At 39.1% G+C, this 19,344-nt stretch overlaps 1 protein-coding gene across 2 annotated transcripts; it reads left to right on the top strand.

Annotated features, from left to right (window-relative positions):
• Positions 1-11: 11 nt before the first annotated feature.
• Positions 12-18,534, top strand: LOC309691417 (uncharacterized protein). Of its 2 annotated transcripts, XM_082509051.1 has the most exons (37): positions 12-3,143; positions 3,320-3,457; positions 3,710-4,284; positions 4,924-4,944; positions 5,095-5,154; positions 6,108-6,161; positions 6,855-6,899; positions 6,983-7,009; positions 7,091-7,135; positions 7,265-7,309; positions 7,792-7,881; positions 8,220-8,273; positions 9,126-9,194; positions 9,280-9,348; positions 9,490-9,558; positions 10,915-10,983; positions 11,769-11,837; positions 11,967-12,035; positions 12,361-12,429; positions 12,541-12,612; positions 12,699-12,767; positions 12,850-12,921; positions 13,115-13,183; positions 13,299-13,367; positions 13,447-13,515; positions 13,631-13,699; positions 13,834-13,902; positions 14,066-14,134; positions 14,337-14,405; positions 14,494-14,574; positions 14,683-14,718; positions 14,805-14,841; positions 15,895-16,452; positions 16,538-16,827; positions 16,923-17,166; positions 17,807-17,983; positions 18,078-18,534. In XM_082509051.1, the coding sequence occupies exons 2-37, from the start codon at positions 3,328-3,330 to the stop codon at positions 18,083-18,085; spliced, it is 3,756 nt and encodes a 1,251-aa protein (XP_082365177.1). In that variant the 5' UTR covers positions 12-3,143; positions 3,320-3,327; the 3' UTR covers positions 18,086-18,534. The 2 variants fall into 2 exon arrangements, with proteins under 2 accessions (XP_082365177.1, XP_082365178.1); XM_082509052.1 differs by lacking the exon at positions 7,792-7,881.
• The last annotated feature ends 810 nt before the right edge of the window (positions 18,535-19,344 follow it).

The raw sequence follows: 19,344 nt of genomic DNA on the forward strand, positions 1-19,344 counted from the left end.
ACAGTCGCGATACAGGTAAAGGGAATTAGTCCTTCACAGGCCAACTACTCCCTGTATATAGATTTACTCCAACTGAAAGGTTTGGACTGGATTTTTAACTGGGAGTTTAATTAAAGGGGGAGTTATTGGTCAGCAGATTTTTTTTAAAATTTTATTTATGTATTTATTAATTGGGGTCAACTGTAAATAAAAAAGGCTCAGGAATGCTGATTATGGCTGCAAGTTAGTTTGCCAGCTTAATATTAGGAGTTTAGTTTTATTCACTCACAAAAATGATTCTTCACCCTCTCAAGCATTAATTATAATAATATTGAAGCAATAATTTTGAATGAAGTGCAACTGAAACATATCAAATCAAAGGTTTATTTATTCAAACAATTCATCAAGGAAAAGGTTATTTGTATAAACTATCCATTAAATTTAACTTGTGTAATAAAATTACATGTTAATAAATTAGATAAATTCAGCATTTTGTGAAAATTCATGATGAGATGAGTACGAAGGAACACCTCAAATCTTATCTGTTGGGGGACTGCTGTTGCTCACTTGGTTAAGTGGATAACCTGAATGCTGAAAAGCTGCAGCGGCTTGGGATCATGGTGATTTCCTCCATGTCATTCTTTCTCACCCTGCCTTTATGTCTGGCTTTAATGTCTGTCTTTGCCTATCAAATGAAGGCGAAGATGGCCCCTACAACTCTTCAGGTCAGATTGTGCTTGCATACATAGGTTGGGATAGTGTATTTTGAAAGAGATACTGTAGTAGTAATGCATATAACTAATTTTACAGCTTATAAAAACACACTGTGTGATGCAGAGATGCTTTATGAAGCCAACAGCCGAGACTGAACATATGACAGTGCTGCGAAATGTGGAACTTGTTTCTGCCAATGAAAATAAGTTGGAGTTTTTATGCCATCTATAAGTTCAAAAGTTTGGAATTATTTGAAATTAAATTTTAAATTTATTAGCCCTGCGACAGACTGGTGACCTCTCCAGGGTGTACCCTGTCTCTCGCCACAAGACAGCTGGGATAGGCTCCAGCCCCCCTTCGACCCTGAAAAAAAATAAGCGGCAGAGAATGGATAGATGGATGGAATTTAGATTTACTCAAGAAAATTCAGACCTCTGGGAAAATCTTGACTCGTGGATGGCAAAAAAAAATTTGGTTCTGGTAAAAAAAAAAGTTTTGTTTCGGACCTTTCCATTTGGACTTTGGGTGCTCTTCCTTTGCACATCTGGTCAACAAGTTTAGGTTAACTGATGATTTTACATTGGTGGTACATGTGAATATGAAAGTGAATAGTTGTATTTCTCAGTGAGCCCTATAACAGACAGGCAAACATATCCAGGGTGCACCCTTACTTTCTCGCCAGGCCATTTGGTGACATTCATTGGATAAGCAGTTGCAGATCAGAAATATCGACCGAATTCTTTGTAATCCATTTTGACCACACCTGAACTTTACAGTCATACACCCTACATACGAAGTATACTGATAGGCTGTCATTTGTCATAATCCAAAGATGCAGTGTGTGTGTTTTTTTCCAAACCATCATTCAGTGTTGCATTCCTTTGTGTCAGAAAGTCTCCTCTAATTACTCCTAGCCTGCAGGTCTGTAATACAGAGCCTCTTCACTTTAAGCACAGCAGGCAGAATGCTCTGTGAATCCTCAAGAACCGTCCTCATCTCTAAACCACACCAGGAGCACAATGAAAGGTCACCTCTGCTTCTGCAATATCATAAGGTCATATTTCATGGTCTGGAAGGTGAAATACCACCTGCAGTTTCCTTTTATTTATTTTCTGAAAATTGAAGTGCCTGTCACTGACTTGGAGGTTTTAAGCTTTATTTGAAGCTTCTGAATAGCATAGCATAGCATAGCATCTTTATTTATAACGCACTTTACATCCAACAATGTTGACCAAAGTGCTACAAATATAAAACAGAGAGGAAACAGTTTAAATTACATATAAAATATCTTAAAATTAAAAATAATATAATTAATAAGAAACATATTAAGAGACATCAACAAGTCCTGCTGTGCTAAAAGCCAAGGTAAATAAATATGTTTTAAGACGTGATTTAAAAACAGATAAGGAAGGTGCCTGTCTAACATGTAAAGGCAACTCATTCCACAATTTTGGTGCTGCCACAGCAAACGCCCGATCCCCTCTGAGCTTACGATTAGTCCTGGGCACGCTCAGGAGGAGCTGGTCTCCCGACCTGAGGGACCGGGAAGGTATGTATGGATGAAGAAGCTCAGAGAGGTACACAGGGGCAGCATTGGACAAACATTTAAAAACAAATAAAAGCAGAGTTAAGCAGAATCTTTCTATCTTTCTTTGTGGAGAATACTTGGATCAAAATTCTATTTGATTGCCACCTTTTTGCACCTCTTCACTGGTTTTCATTGCTTGGCATTTAAGCGAACATAAATCTTGGACCTTTTAACCCATTTTTCCACAGGCAGCACTGTTATGGTCATTCCAAAGCCCCAGTGAGACCGAAGGTGACAAGGAATTTGGCTTTAGAGCCTTTACATTTTGAACCTCCCACACCCTTATGGAATTTAATTACAAAAACATCACTAAAACCATTCCAATTTTACGAGCTCACAGCAAATACAAAGAATTAAGCATCTAACATAACGCTATTTAACTATAGTGAGTTTAATGACATTAATGATTATAGAAGAATCTAAATGCAGCTAATTAAACTCTGTAACTATAATGATTTCAATCCATTACTTAACATGATGAATATAATTCTGTGTTATTCTGTAGTTCAATTTGTAGTCATTAAAATACCAAGTTCACCAAACATGCACTACATTGCTTCACTCTTTCAAACATATCTCAGCGATCTCTTTGCCTCAGGCAAGCGCAGGAGTGTTGGCCTTGCTCCATTGGATCTGGTCTGTCGGTGCCTCCTTATAAAGGAGGAGTGAATGTCTGAGGGTCTCTTAGTCTCTTCTCCCAGCAGAACTGACGCTACTGCTGCTTCACAATCAATGAAGTGCAACCCACGGTGCTAGTTGTCCTCTGCTGGTCCTCTGCCCACCCTGCTGCCTTTTTTAATTCTGCATTTTTCACGACTCCGAAAACAGGACTGACTGCAGCAATTGCACAGGAAGCTGGCTTGTAAGTCAATGTGAAGAAAGTCTCTTAATACTTTTAAAGATCTACTACCTTTCTAAATGTCACATTTAAGAGTTTGATTTCTCCAAAAAACAACCTGCTACACTCTGATTTGATGTGAAGACCTCTTTTGTACAGTGTAATTTTGACTTTAATTTGTCGTTGCTGTATTCTCTAAGGGGCAAGGATGTTTCTTACACCACTGCTGCTGGCCACAGCACTTTCCAGCATATGGGCCCAAGACTTTTACCAAGCGAGGAAAACCATCAAGAATTCTGGAGCCAAACCTCTTGCTGCAAATATCTACAATGATCAAGGTAAGAAATAAATGAATAAAGAAGACAGTTTTTAAAGTGATGCATTAATATTTCTTCATTCTCAAAACTTAAGCAGTATATTTCAACAAAATAAGAAACACAAATTCATAACCCCAACTGATTTTGCAAAACTTTTTACATCTTCTCAATATAAATTTTTGGATTTGTTACAAAAATTGCAGCATTTTCTCATCAAATTGATTGAGATGCAGTCAATCAGTTAATCAGATAACTTGTTCTGTGTGGTCACAGCCATCCTTGATGAAGACTGTAGCCTGGAACTTGCCTTCCTGTTGGACAGCTCTGAGAGTGCAAAAGACAATCATGAGGATGAAAAGCAGTTTGCCATGAACATGGTGGACAGACTCCGAGGTGTCCGGCTGCAGACTGGACGCAGCTTGAGTTTGAGAGTTGCTCTGCTGCAGTACAGCAGCCACGTTATCACAGAGCAGACCTTCAGAGATTGGAGAGGAGCAGAGAATTTCAAGACCCAAATAGCCCCAATAGTCTACATTGGGCATGGCACCTACACCACGTACGCCATCACCAACATGACCAAGATTTACCTGGAAGAATCCAGCCCCCACAGCATCAAAGTAGCAGTGCTGCTTACAGATGGTGTTTCCCACCCAAGGAACCCTGACATTTTCTCTGCTGTTGCTGAAGCCAAAAACCAGGGCATCAAGTTCTTCACTTTGGGCATCACCCGAGCAGCCAATGAGCCGGCCAATGTTGCTAATCTCCGCCTCCTTGCCAGCTCCCCTGCTTCTGTCTTTCTCCGTAATTTACAGGATAATAACATAGTCGAAAAAATCTCCACTGAAATTGTGAGTATTTAGCATTAAAGCTCATCTCTCAGTAGACAAAACAAAAAAGAAAAGTGATGTATTTGCTTTGAATGGGAGTTGGTACATTGATATGCAAGCTTCATGAAATCTTATAGAGATGAAGTGATGACAGTGCTGTGGAAAAAACAAATGAAAGATGTTCATGTCCGTTATGGATTTATGCCTTTCTCCCGAACCTTTAAAAAGACACACAAAGGAAAAGCCCCCAGGATTTTCTTTTCCGTCTGGTAATCTCTAATTGTATTACTGTTGATATTAAACTGCCTTAACAATTAAAATTAATAATTGGGTTAAGGCGGTTAGATTTCCTGTGGAATAATACATGGTGTGCATATATCCATTTCCATTGCATCTGACCACTTTATTTATTACACACACTCATTCACTCACTGTAACTCATCATTTTAAAGGACTTTAAAAGTTAATAGATAATGCAAAGTTAAGATTTGTATACCAAAATCTCATTATTTCCTAAATTTTTATCAAAACCAATGCATGTAGACACGTAAGTTATGCTGAATCAAGACAACACATCTTGGCAATAACAGAAGAAACCTAATAAGTGTCTGAAGTATGTTTGTACAACTGACAACAAGTCCATTTCTATTTTCTTTGCAGATTGGCTTAGCTGATGAAGATGTAAGTACAAGTTACAAATATTAACTCACACGAACTGTAGATATTTGATATTCAATAAAATGTCATTAAGTAGCTAAATTATTTAATTTAATTGACTGTTAAAAAATGGCTTTTATCACAGTTTAATAATCGTATCTCTGCTCTTTGAAGTGCCCAGTGGCTCAGAGATGTGCTTGTGACAAAGGAGAGAGAGGACCCAGTGGGCCTGCAGTAAGTATGAAAATACACCATAAGCAATGAGTTTTCTTTGAAGTGTCGCACTCATCGGTGAGAAGGATTTCAGAAACATTTTATACGAACCTGATATTTTAGTTATGATTGCTGTGTCGTTTTTGTTCAGACGGGATAATTGCTTGCTTTTTAAATGCAGCTTAGAGGCATTTGCACAAACAAAGAGGATGGGTGGTTCAATCCCACCATCTTAAAGAAGATTAATGAAAAAGGACCAGAGACTTTCATCTTCTATTTGAAGAGAAATATATTTACTTACCCTCATCTAGTTATTATACTAATGTGACATCGGATGTGACCCATGGAAGACAGAAGCATCATATTTAGAGCTTCCTGTAAAACTGATTCTTTGGCCATAGTAAATCTCACTAATCTTGCCATGGTCAATGGGACGAGGATAGAAGAATACTTACACAAGATGATCTGAGCTGTTCTACACACATACTCACATATTTTACTCATAACAACTTTAGTTTAAGCCCTTCTCCTGCTCAGATAACGTGGTCAAGTTATCGGCAGACAGTCATATTACTGACTGACAACTACTGTGAGACCAGGTGCTTTCACCACAGAGAGATTCTTCACATTCTTACACTCAGACTAAGAGGTTCTCATAATTGCTCTTATTGGTAAAATTACCACAAACTAGGGATTTCTGATGAATAATAACTGACACACACTATCCAGGTGCAGCTCAAAACAATGACCTATGGCCATGTGGACAAGATGTTTCATGTTTCATATTTTCAGCGATCATACAGATCTGTCAGAAAGGTCCCTGACCTTTTTCCACACGGTTACTCGGCAACAACTTGGTTGAGGTTAAAGGTCATAGTGTTATCTGCTGAAGTCATTTTGTGCACAGCAACAAGAATGCAAAATTTACAAAACAAATTATCAAATCTCTATCTTGATTTTGTTGCATTTTCCAGGGAAAGAAAGGTCGCCCTGGTGATGATGGAGCCCCGGGGCCTAAAGGGCAAAAGGTGTGTGCCCTTTGATAGATATGTGGACTGCTCTGAATGTTAAGCTCTTAGCTTGCAGAAATATTCATGAGATACTTAATACTTCCGTCTTTTGCAAAAAGACGTTAGGCTTCCCTGAACTTACAAAACTCGTGCTTTTAATTCACTTCTTCGCTTGTGTCCAGTGGAGTACCACAAGGTTCAATATTAGGTCCGATTTTATTTTCCTCATATTCATATTACCTTGTATTTAAAAATATGTGAATAACAATCTGTTGTTGCTCTTCCTTACCTCTAATATACTGGTGACAGCAGGTAAGAAATTAGGTTCATAAGGGTAACTTTAGTGCCTATGATGATAAACATGCATTTTGTATAATAGCAGACATTTTTTCCATGACTATAAATGCTTGCAGAGCTTTCAACCCATGTTTACGTCTTGTAATTAAGAGCTACTTTGTAATTAAAATGTTTAAGAACTACATTTACATCTTTCCAACATTGCTTTACATGCTAGTATTGATTTACATTGTAACTATGAAATGTCTGTGTTGTCTTTCTTAATCTTAACTTTTATTTACTGGCTTCCATTAAGTATAGTGACTATGAGGTCTTTCTAAATTATTTCAGAATTATTATCTGAATTGCTTTAACACACTAATAATGTACAAGTATCCATTTTTGTTTCTAAACCTGTTTCTAATCCCACCTAAGGGTGAAGCAGGATTAAGTGGAGTACCCGGGCGAGAGGGTCCAGAGGTAAATGACACTATTTGTGATCAGCATCTTCATTGTTTCTGAAACTTGTTCACACATGGCGTCTCAATCATGTTTATTTGCAGGGAAAACCAGGTTACAGAGGAGATAAGGTATGAAATTTAGATTAGTAACAGTGGTGGGATGTTTTGGAGCGAATTGAAGCCTGAACTGTTTTTGTAATTTCTGCGCAGGGTGAGAGGGGTGAATGTGGCACTCCAGGAATCAAAGGAGACAGGGTATGACATTGCTCTTGGTATTAAACATTCTAACATTAACTAACATTTTCAATTTAATGGATTTTACTAATTGTGTATATGGTAATTGGGTTTATGGTCTGTTTCCTATGGTTGTTTAATGTGTTTCAGGGTCCTGAGGGGTCAATAGGAGAAAGAGGACCCCGAGGCCTGCAGGTTAGTATGAATTCATGTGTCTTAACATAAATTTAATAAGCAACTTAATAAGCAGACAAAACAGAGCAGCAAAGTGTTATACCTCAGAATCAGTGGGTACTGTCTTCATCACTGTTTTTCATCAGTTTTTAGTTGCAACTCATATTTTCTCCTGTCTTTGTCATCTTGTTCAGTAGTAGCCTTCATGCCTTAGTGTCACCTGTTTGTTTTCTTCCCCTAATTTTATCATGAAGCATCATTTTTTTGTGTTGTTTTGTTTGTACTTGCTGCTTTTGTTTCCCTGTGATCATCTGGCATCACAGGTTTGTGGTGTGGTTGATTTTTCACACCTGAGCTTTGTTTCACTTGTGTCTTGTTTTGTAAATGATGCTTTGTGTGTTTTAAAAAGGATAGACCATTAGGAATTATTGAAGATGATTTGTTGAAATATAGCATTTAGTTGAGCTATTTGGCAATTAGTTAATGATAACCCATCGTAACAGAATGCCTGCAGTGATAGGAATAAAGACAGGATCTCCTGGAGTCTAGACACTGGTGCCGGCGAAGATGAAGATGGAGATTTGGATAGAGCTGTGAGTGACCAGGTTCAGCAGAGATAGGGACAGGGAAGCAGGCAGATGAGTGATTACAGATTTTCCTTATTAAACTTACACATAAGCTTCATTTGAAATCCTGTCAGTTTCTTTTTTCTGGTGCTTAACCATTTCATGTCCTGCATTCTTTTGGATTATTACCTTTGAATTTGTTTTGTTATGCACTTTAGCAATTAGCATTTAGTAACGCTGTTTTTTGCTCCATTTACTAAACAGTTCAAATGTTTGTGTCAACATTTGAACTGATTTGAACTGCACACCCACAATATTGTGATATTTCAAGTGATGATCAGTCACCGTATGCTGTTCTTATCCAGGGTTTACCAGGACCGCATGGAGACAGGGGACCTGAGGGCCCCCAGGGAAAGCAGGTCTGCCACTTTCTGACAACTTTTACTTATCCTACCATGCAAATCTGCTGTGACCTTTGCATTTCCTCTTATGTTGAGTATAAACAAGAGGTTAGAGTTTTTCTACCTCGGTAATAACTCTATAACACAGAAGCCGGTTGTCTTCTAATAGACCCCTGCGTGAAGACTTGGCAATGACCCAATGTCTTCCCCATCATTACTTCCATTCAGGAGCTCAGGGAAAAAAAACATAATGAAAAAGTCTCACTCTAGGCTCTCCCAATGGCCCATATCCTGTGTCTAAATACAGATTATGGGGTGCCCACACCATCTTCAGCTTTTCCAACAAGGCTTGCACTTAATAACACACATGGAAAGTCTGTGTATGCTCAGTGTCTCACCATGTGAGGACCTGTATGCATTTGGAAAGATTACAAGGAGTCTTGGTGGTCCCTATGCAATTTGTGCAAGCACACAAGCAAGTCGAGTAGCTGTAAGACAAGTCTTTGTATTAATTCCTTGTATCAGTTCAGATTAAAACTGTAGACAGAGACTTTATTAAACAGTCTAAGTGATTACATGATTTTGAGCTTATTCTTCTTATCTTTAGATAACAGCTACCATTACCCCAACTTTGAGATTCACCTTTGATGTAGTAATGACCTTTGGGCCTTCTTAACCTTATACACAGGAAAAAATAAAACATTTCAGTCCTTTTTCCATCTTTTTCATACAATGAAACCAAGCTACTAAAGGTTTAAATTAAGTGGTAACAAACGATGAGAGATATAAACATTGTCGTTCAGTACGTCTATATGCTAATGCTTGCAAGTCCAACATACAGTTGTTTAAATAATATGTTTGTGAATACAGGGTGAACGGGGCCCATCCGGCCCTCCAGGAATTCAAGGGGAGACTGGTATTGGGCTTCCTGGACCAAAAGCAAGTCATGTTATGAACTTTCCTCTGAATATTGATCGTCGTGATTGTGTTTGGGTGACTAATTTGCACTAATATTTCTCTTCAGGGTGACATGGGATTCCAGGGCAGACCAGGTCCTCATGGTCCTCCAGGAGTGGGTGAACCCGGCCTTCCTGTAAGTTCAGAAGCATCAGAGTCTGTGCTACAGTTTTATAGCTGTGAAGTCAGTGTTGGTGTTAGTGGGAGATCTGCTCTCTGAAGAAAGTCTGTATTTTGACTTACAGCTAGCTATATTGTACGCTGATTATCTTTACAGGGGGCGCAAGGACCACAAGGTGTTCAAGGGGGAAAAGGACCCCAAGGTGAAGGGTTTCCTGGGCCAAAGGTATTTCTTTAAATCTATCATTAGAGAATAAAAAATTTGGGGTTGTGTTTAAAAGGCAGGCGAGTGAAAGACAAATGATATTTTTGAAAAAATATTAAACATTATTAGTGTATCCTCCACCAAGGCAAATGTCCTACATTGCATTTAAGATAAGATATAATTTATTAATCGCAGATTTTGGAGGAAAAACAAACCTGAACCAAAGCCCATTTTAATAGGTTCTTTCTTCAGCCATGCTCCACTTCTCCCCAATTTTTGATAAATGTGACACTGGTAGTTTTGCATAATCTTGCAAATAGAGGAGGAAAACACTATTTTGAAACCATAAGAAATATGGCAAAATATTGATCTGAACTAATCTGAGAGTGCTTCACCTCTATATCACGACACTGAAAACACACCTCTGATCTCACACTACTAGACAAAATGAGTGCTGCAGATAATCTGCCTTCATTATAATGATCTTTAAACTAACTACTTTCATCATTACCAACTTCAAAATCTATTACAGTAAATATTCCATGAATCATTTGCTGTATCTGAAGGTTACAAAGACATAAATTGTGATTAAATAAGCTCCTCAGCGAGCATTACTAAAAGAAACAAAGAGTGTATGATTCAGTCTCAGGTAACTAGTTGATACACATCTGTCAAAATCAGCCTCTGTTCCAGCTCACTGACTCACAATACAGGCGTTCACTCAAGCGTGTATACACACTCTGTTGTTAAGCCTAAAAACTATGTTTTCCCCATGCTGCCACATGCTGCATTTTAAAACACACAGCAGACGTCTCATTCAAATAGAGATAGCTGGGATTCAACCAAGGGCTTAGCAAGACATGTTAATACTAATGACAGCAGGTCTTACTGTGTAGCAGCAAAGAAAACAACCTAACCACAGCGAAGTAAAAACAGTATAATAACCGAGTAAGAGTAAAAACCTAAAATAATGTTAGCAACACTCTCTTTATAAAGTTGTTGAAGTTTCTGTGTAAAGAATTCTAAAAGCAGTTTTATTTGTTGAGGGAATTAACACTGAAATGTCCTCAAGCAGTTTTAATCGCTTTCAGACTTTCTGGTGATTATACTTTTTACTATACCATCCTATTGAGAAAAAACCTCCTCTCCATTCAGATTTTTTAAATGAACAAACACTAGTTTAGATAAAAGTATTGTACACTCAAAAATTGTCAGAAAGACAAACAAACAAAAACATGTCATTCCTGGGTCATGGGATCATTGTGAATCACTCAGCAACAGGAGCAAACATGCCCTCCTGCCATGCTTTACTGAAACAGTGGGATTTGGCTGTGACCCAATCTTGACTAATGGAATTAACCTGACTTTGGTCTACAGGGGGATCGAGGGCTGCCAGGGCCCAGGGGACCGTGGGGACAGCAGGGTGTAGGCATCAAAGGAGAAAAGGTGGGTTGTAAATGAAGTTAATTAAGAAAATTCAGTGCAACAACAAAGACTGTTCACAACAAAGGCTCTAATGAAATCCACAAGGGGAAACTCTAGAAGTCCTTTAGGCTACAATTATAAAAATGTTGTGACTGAGTGAGGCAAAATACAGGAGTGCGTTAGATTAAACATCTGGTTACTGTGGGAATGTTAACGGTAGTGCATACAGCAGGGCTGCACTATATACTATACAGTTAGGTAGCTATAACACAATCTTTCATTGGCTGCTTGTGAGTTAAACATTTATTAACCTGAAAAAAGGTTGATAAACACAACAAATGTGAAAATACAGTATATGAAGATAAAATGAGTCTGGGAACTTACTGTACATAACCATATTCTGTATGTGTGTACAGGATATGATGAAGTGTAATCTATAAAATAAAAATGAGTTTTTGTTTGCATTGCTGTTGATCTTTACAGTCTTTCTCACGATATGAGTTTCCTATACACTATAATACTAATTCTAGCATTTTCAGGAACAAACTAAAACCCACCGGGAGGCTGAGACTGGGCCTGCATACTTTTGTGCAACAATAGTGATTCCCTGAAATCAAAATCAACTTTAAATCTTTATTAATGAAAGGGAAACCAAAAGGACACAAATTTAATGCAAAGTGCACAAAAAAATCTCAGGGATCACAAAAGAGGAAAGGGATCCATTCACCCTCTCTTCTACAGCTAACACTGGGTGAACACATGAATGTTAACAGTAAGTATTTATGATTATGATGGTTTATTCCCAGGGAGAACTGGGCCAACCAGGATTGCCAGGGCCAACTGGACCAATAGCAGTGGGCATACAGGGAGAAAAGGTCAGGGCGACTTCTTTATCTAAATGCTATTTGATTGCCTTTATTTGTTCTGACACATATGCTGAGGAATTGGAATGCAGTAGCACCACACATTAAAATAACCCTAGAATCATTATTATTATTGTACAGGGAAATGAAGGACCAAGAGGCCCTCCAGGAGTCAGAGGTCTTCCAGGAGAAGGTCTACCTGGGCCCAAGGTTTGTTAAAAAACCCTTAAGATGCATATTCAGATTATTCGGGTTTACTTGTTTACTTTAGTCACGCAGACAAGATAAGAACTTGATTCCCGGTCAGTCTAGAACTAACTTTACCCTGTCCTGTTATATCAGGACAAAATAATTTAGCTGCTTGCCATAGTTATCAAACAGAGACAGCAGAAAATTAAAACTACTACAAATGAATAAAATAAAAGGTAAAATATTTCAAATTTAGAATTATTATTAAATCTGAAATATTAAGTTTTCAGATTTAAGTTTAATTAAACGTGGTAGGATATGACTAGAATATGACTTCTCTTCAAAGGGAGACCAAGGTTTACCAGGAGAGCATGGAGCTCCAGGAGAGACAGGTGTTGGTGAACCTGGGCCAAAGGTAAGATAAGACATTTCCTGAACAAAGTGTGTCAGGCTAATCCTGGTCTAGCAGCATAAAACAGTACTGAATACAGCAAAAGCTGGATGTGAAAACATTCTGCTGTTACAGGGAGAACCTGGAGCGGCAGGAGTGAGTGGCCTGCCTGGTCTGCCAGGAGAAGATGGAGCTCCAGGGCAGAAGGTAAAGCAGTATCTGACTGATCATTTTAACAATGGTTATGAAAAAAAGTCTTATTATTTATTGAATAAACCCATTCGTTCTTTTAGGGTGAGCCTGGTTTGCCTGGTTTAAGAGGTTCTGAGGGGCCACAAGGAGTTGGCACTCAAGGCGAGAAGGTATGTTTATAATTCAGTAGTCTTGTGTATCCCACAGTTTTCTTAATGCTACTCACAAAATATATTTGGTATTCACTCCCAGGGTGACCAGGGTGTTAGGGGCATCCGTGGGTTACATGGACCTCCTGGGGTCTCAGGACCATCTGGACCAAAAGTAAGAATTTCACAGAACATGATGATAATATCTTACTGTGGTACAAAGCGTCCGTGATAGTGTATACACATTAACCCAAACTTTGAACGAAGCCAAAAAAATGAGTCTTCTACCAGTTGTTGGCAGCACACTTGTTGTTAAAATAAAGACAAGTGTGAATAGGATCTTAAGTTCCTCAACAACTTCCTTCCAGGGCGAACGCGGGATACCAGGCCAGCAGGGCATGCCAGGGCAGCAGGGACGGTCCATAGCAGGTGCAAAGGTAAATAAATTTTCTCTTTACACTGATCTTGGTAAGCATCCACCAGTGTAGTCTGATGCAACATAATGCATCAAAAAACTGTTGCTGTAGTCAGACTTAACTGTCTCGCGTTCAGGGTGATATTGGTCCCGCTGGCCCACCTGGTCCTATTGGAGAAACAGGCCATGGACTACCTGGTCCAAAGGTAAATGCAGTCCTAATTTATTAGACGCACTGATTAAAACACAAAGGTTTGGGCCTCATTGTTGAATTTGTTGTACCAGGGTGATCGCGGCTATCCAGGTTTACCAGGTCCTGCTGGCCCAAAAGGCCAAGGCATCCCTGGCCCTATGGTTAGTATCAACTGCCAAGACATGACAAATTTCTAAATGTTTTTCCTGCAACTCTGTAATTAGTTAATGTTGTGCAAGGTTGCTAAAACTGGAATAATCTCTGTACTTTATCCAGGGTGCTCCAGGCCAGCCAGGACTACCAGGTGAGCCCGGCCCAGAAGGAGTGGGATTTCCTGGACCTAAGGTTTGTACCTACATGCTACGTGATTCTGGGATAATCTAGTTAGTCTGTTATTATAGTTTTTGCATCGCTGTTTTTTGGGAGGTGGGTTTGATATGTATAAGGATGCCTGTTTTATACTATCATGTCTTTTTCAGGGAGACATTGGGTTTAGAGGATTGCCAGGTTTGCCTGGTCCGCCAGGAGAAGGCTTACAGGGACCACTAGTAAGAGCGATTACAGTTTGATCTAATTGTTTTTAATTCTACATGCTAATTCTAATGTTGACAAATTATAATATTGAAAGTTGTATTTTGAACATATTTAATGTATGTGCTGCTTTGTGTAGAATATGGATTCACTAATATACTTGAAATTCTATGTGTTAAGGGCAATGTTGGAAGGCCAGGTCCTCCAGGCCCAACTGGACCTCAAGGAGAAGGTATTCAAGGTCCAAAGGTAAGTTTTTTATATGTTTTGTATATTCATTCATTCATTTTTGTATATGAAAGAGTGAAGCGGCATTTTATTGGTGCTGACATGTTTCACAAGTGAACTGCCTGGCAAACCGGCCGCAGGATAAACACAAAAATAATTTATGACCTTTCTTGAGTTTGGATCTCTTCTGTATGATTCAGTGAATAACACAGTCTAATTTCAGGGTGAGCCAGGATCGCAAGGCATGACTGGGCCTAGAGGGCCTCGGGGAGATGGGCCTCCTGGAGAAAAAGTGATGAATTTACATGCTGCTTTCAAATATTTTATTGATGTCGGATTACTTGGTCTCTGACTGATAATTTATTCTTCTGTTATGATAGGGTGATCGTGGACTACAGGGTGAGAGGGGGATAAAGGGTACAAAAGGAGACATGGGAGATCCTGGAGTCCCTGGTGAAATGGTAAAATAGACCAAAATAACAACGAGTAAATAAATTACTCATATATGTGTTTTTAACAGCACAAAACTGAAACGTGAATGTTGTTTTTCATCCTTTTTCAAATTACAGGGAAGGCCTGGAGAAAAGGGAGAACCAAGCCTCACTGTAAGTTCAGTAATTCAACATTTTTTGGGGGCCATTCAAAAAAGTAAAAACATTTTCCACTGACATATGTTTTCCATATTTTTCAGAGAGAAGAAATTATTAAGCTGATCAAAGAAATCTGTGGTAAGATTGAGCCTTGTCTATTTTAATAATGATTAATAAACAATTGTGTAGAAACAGACAATGTGGCAAAGTAAAATCTGCAATTAAATCTTTTAAATCTGTGTGCAGAGGAGCTTTGAATTCATTACTGTCATGCTGGTATTTTATTAGTTTGCCAAAGCAGCAGCCAAAAAATATATGATTATGCCATTTGTTTGTCTGTATTTTTGAATGTCTGCATTCTAAACCATAGACTTTAAATGCCTTTACAATGCAACACGGAGCACTGACATTGGCACTGATGGAGGATGTGCTCAGTATGTGCCCCTCTAGTTTAAACTTAGTCAAACATCTATGGATGTTTTGAACAAGAAATTAAAATGTTTTGATGACAGGTTAAAGTACTTAATACTATTCTGTTTAGTAAGCAAAGTGCATGTAAAGACTGCAGTGCTTAACAAATGCATTAGATCATCTGTATACAGTATACATGCACTAGTGAGATAAAACAGAAAATGCTAGAATTGCACTCGCAAAACCTGGAGTGAAGACTTCTTAAACAGGGTTTTAGTAAATTAAAAACTATAATTAGCCATGGTATCTTCAGAATAAATTGGAATAAAAATATTCCACTGACACTTCAAATCCACGAGAACTTGTATTAGCTGAGGCAAGAACTAGCTAGTGGCCTAGTCGACACCTACTTGTCATAAAGTTGCCTGACCCTAGCTTGTTTATCATTTTAATAGCTAAAAGAGGAAAATTAGCTTTAAAGACCAAAATCTGTTTGTACCAGACTGTCAACATGCATATTTTTGTTGTAAAGTTGGTTACTTTGAAATTTGAGTCTGTAGGGACTGACTCAGTTATGGAGCCAGCCTCAAGTGGCCACTGGATGAACTGCAGGTGCCATCATAGCAACCAGCTGCAGAAGCAACACTCCTAGGTTTAAGAGGGTTTATTGTTATTGCAGATTGTGCCAGTATGAGTAGCCGCTGATGGTCTGCCTTTGCCCATAAACTGCACATGTGCAATAAAGCAGTCATGTACTAACTGCACTTTATACCTTTTCAGGATGTGGCATCAAGTGCAAGGAAAGGCCAATGGAACTTGTCTTCGTCATTGACAGCTCAGAGAGTGTTGGGCCTGAGAACTTTGAGATCATCAAAGATTTCGTCACAAGGTTAGTGGATCGGACCACAGTTGGCCGCAACGCCACCAGAATTGGCCTGGTCCTCTACAGTCTGGATGTTCATTTAGAATTCAACTTGGCTCGCTACATCAGCAAGCAGGACATCAAGCAGACGATCAGAAAAATGCTTTACATGGGAGAGGGCACTTACACTGGCACTGCAATTAGAAAGGCGACTCAGGAGGCTTTCTTCAGCGCCCGCCCCGGTGTCAGAAAAGTAGCCATCGTCATCACTGATGGTCAAACTGACAAACGAGAGCCTGTCAAGCTTGATGTAGCTGTGCGGGAGGCTCACGCTGCAAACATTGAGATGTACGCCCTGGGAATTGTCAATTCCTCTGATCCAACCCAGGCTGAGTTCTTACAGGAACTCAATCTTATAGCCTCAGACCCAGACAGTGAACACGTGTACCTCATTGATGACTTCAACACGCTAACAGGTGAAAGTCAAAGCCAGATACTTTAAATATCGTGAGGAGATTTAAAATGCCTAATAATCCCACTTTTTCTTTCATTTTTCCACAGCACTGGAGTCCAAACTTGTCAGCCAGTTCTGTGAAGATGAAAATGGTGCCTTTATTTACAATCACATTACCAATGGACACCGGAATGGTAACAATGGGCTTAGTGTTAGTGGAAATAATGGAGCAACTACTAATAACTATAATAGCTATGGCAACAATGGTTACATTTTTGGAAACAATGGATATGGGAACAGTTATGAAGAAGAAATCCAAAACCATAGACACACCAACAGCCGTGGCCGTGGAGACACTTTCACACTGCCCATCAGTGCCGATCCTCTTCCTGTTCAGGTCTCGTCGTCACTGTTTTAATTACATAATACTTTGTTACTTACAGTAAATGTATTTATTGCAATATTGAAACACTGTGCTGCTGTTTCACACAGGTAACAGAGGATGATGATGGTGAAGATTTAGATTTAAGGGCTCACGTGCGGGGTGACAAGCATCTGTCTAGAGTCAACAAAACAACATTTATATCACCTGGTAGAGAAAGTTCTGTGTCCAAAACAACTGTTGTATCATCTTCATCATCATCTGTATCTGGAATATCTTCATCAACACTGACTTCAAGTTCCTCCTCAAACTCAAATCAGTTACAGCCTGTGGTGATTCCAGTTCAGCCTGGAGGTGAGTACCACACTCCTGTACTGGATATGTCACAGAAAGAAAAACATAAAAACTAAATGAAAATTACCTACTGAGGCAAATCAATACACTGTGTTAATAAAAAAAAAAAGGTTGTAAGCAGTGTGGGGTTGTAGTACATGGAAATTCTCCAAAGTAGAGTCGTGAAAAGGGAAGATTTCAGGGGACTCTGTGCAGTATTGCAGTCTAACTTGTAAAAGTTTAGTAGCAATAACTTAAAGCAGCTGTTTTCTGTATAACTTTATTAGTCTCTCACATCATTTTGGAATTTTGGCCCAACTGTTACAGTTTTTCTTTAGTATGTTAAATTTGCAGAAATTCATTTGTACACATCTCTTTTAAGGTCCTGTCACAGCATTTCAGTTGAGGGTCAAGATCTTCATTTCCATTGGGCCATTAAAAGACATTGGTTCTTTTCTTTTTAGCCTTTTTTTTTTTTTTGTAGCTTTGCTGATGAGCTTGGTATCAATGTCTTGTTGCAAGAACTAATTTTGACTATACACTTTAAGAAACCTTGAATCTATCAGCGTTAGCTCTGTCGGGAAAGGGCTAAGTCTATTCTTCTAGCACATAAATGTTTTTTTTAGTAAACATGTGTCTCACATACCATTCCCTCGTCTAGATCCCCGCTGTGACCTCAGCTTGGACCAAGGCACCTGCCGAGACTATATCATACGCTGGTATTATGACAAGCAGGCCAATGCTTGTGCACAGTTCTGGTACGGAGGCTGTGGTGGAAATGGCAACCGTTACGAAACAGAAGATGAATGCAAGAAGACTTGCGTTCTGCTCAGAAGAGGTAAAATCTGTAGATTTTAAACAGTAAATGTGCATTTTTGTTTATTGGTGTTTCTTCTGTGAGTATCATTTTGTCACTTCATTGTCCATTTCAGGTGGATAAAAGGAGGAAACAGCATCACTAGGAGTCCAGCTCTACAACCTTCAGCTTTCCTCATTTTAATGAGATGCCTTGTGACTCTTGTGTCACAGTTGGCCTTAGACACAAAAATATTTTTAATAAATAGAAAGACAGCTGACATGTTCCTGGTTTAACAGAAACAAAATCAGATTGACTTTTATTTTATTAAAAAGCCTTTCTTACCTCGGCAATATTGTATTGTCCTTCCTAGGCTTAAACTTCTATGGATTATTCTTATACCTCACCCAGACATGCAGTTTATATATGCTGAATATATTTAGAGTAAAACAGCATTAGTGAAATGTTTTATATGATGCTGATATATGTGTTTTGAGTACTTTTGTGTTTTCCTGTTGGTTTTTCCTGATTCTATTGCAATGTGTCCACATGGGTAAAACTGGCAGCTGTAATAAAGTAACAAAGGTGTTTTACTACATGTGTCCTGCTTCCAGAGGTCTGCTGCAGATCAGATCTTCTTCTTGATGCATTCTCAATCATCCAGGAAAGTAAATCTACAAAAGTTGATTCTGTTCATCTGGACGTAGCGTTTTGTGGGAGAAAGGTTTCGTCACTCATCCAAGTGGCTTCTTCAGTCTCAGCTGACTGCAGGTTTCCCCAATCTTATAAACAGTACATTTGCATAATGACTGAAACCAGCCCACTGAAGTAACAATGGGCTGGGAGGTCAGTTCTTTAATCTTAATTATGCAAATCCTCATGACATTCTCATGAATTTTCTAAACACCAGGTCTCTGTGGCTTTTAAACCCCAAAACACGCTGCGCCAAAAATTGGTCCACCCCAAGGATCGGGTCCCCCAACACAAACAGAGTAACATAGTGTACGCTGTTAAGTGCCAGGAGGATTGCCAGGATTTATACATCGGGGAAATCAAACAACCTCTGGCGAAGCGGATGGCACAACACAGAAGAACTACCTCGTCAGGCCAGGATTCTGCAGTCTATTTACACCTACAGGCCAGTGGACACTCTTTCAATGATGAGGATGTACACATCCTGGACAGGGAGGAACACTGGTTTGAGCGCGGAGTCAAGGAGGCCATTTACGTGAAAAGGGAAAGACCATCTCTGATACTCTGTACATCTTTCGCCATCTTACAATGCTGTGATTGCAGCCATTCCCCAACTCTCTGTGAACGATACTCATGGCCATTGATCAGTTGTCTTTGATCAGTGGGTTTTGGTCAGTGGTTGTTGATCAATGGTCATGAGAATTGGCATA

The sequence above is a fragment of the Aulonocara stuartgranti genome (assembly GCF_965226115.1).
Source record: "Aulonocara stuartgranti genome assembly, chromosome: 16".
NCBI classification, from domain to species: domain Eukaryota; kingdom Metazoa; phylum Chordata; class Actinopteri; order Cichliformes; family Cichlidae; genus Aulonocara; species Aulonocara stuartgranti.

Coding starts and splice junctions, on each gene's coding strand:
- LOC309691417 (XM_082509051.1), top strand. CDS start 3,328: ATGTTTCTTACACCACTGCTGCTGGCCACAGCACTTTCCAGCATATGG. Junction 11,838..11,966: donor TGGGCATACAGGGAGAAAAG/GTCAGGGCGACT, acceptor ATTATTGTACAG/GGAAATGAAGGACCAAGAGG. Junction 13,903..14,065: donor AAGGCTTACAGGGACCACTA/GTAAGAGCGATT, acceptor CTATGTGTTAAG/GGCAATGTTGGAAGGCCAGG.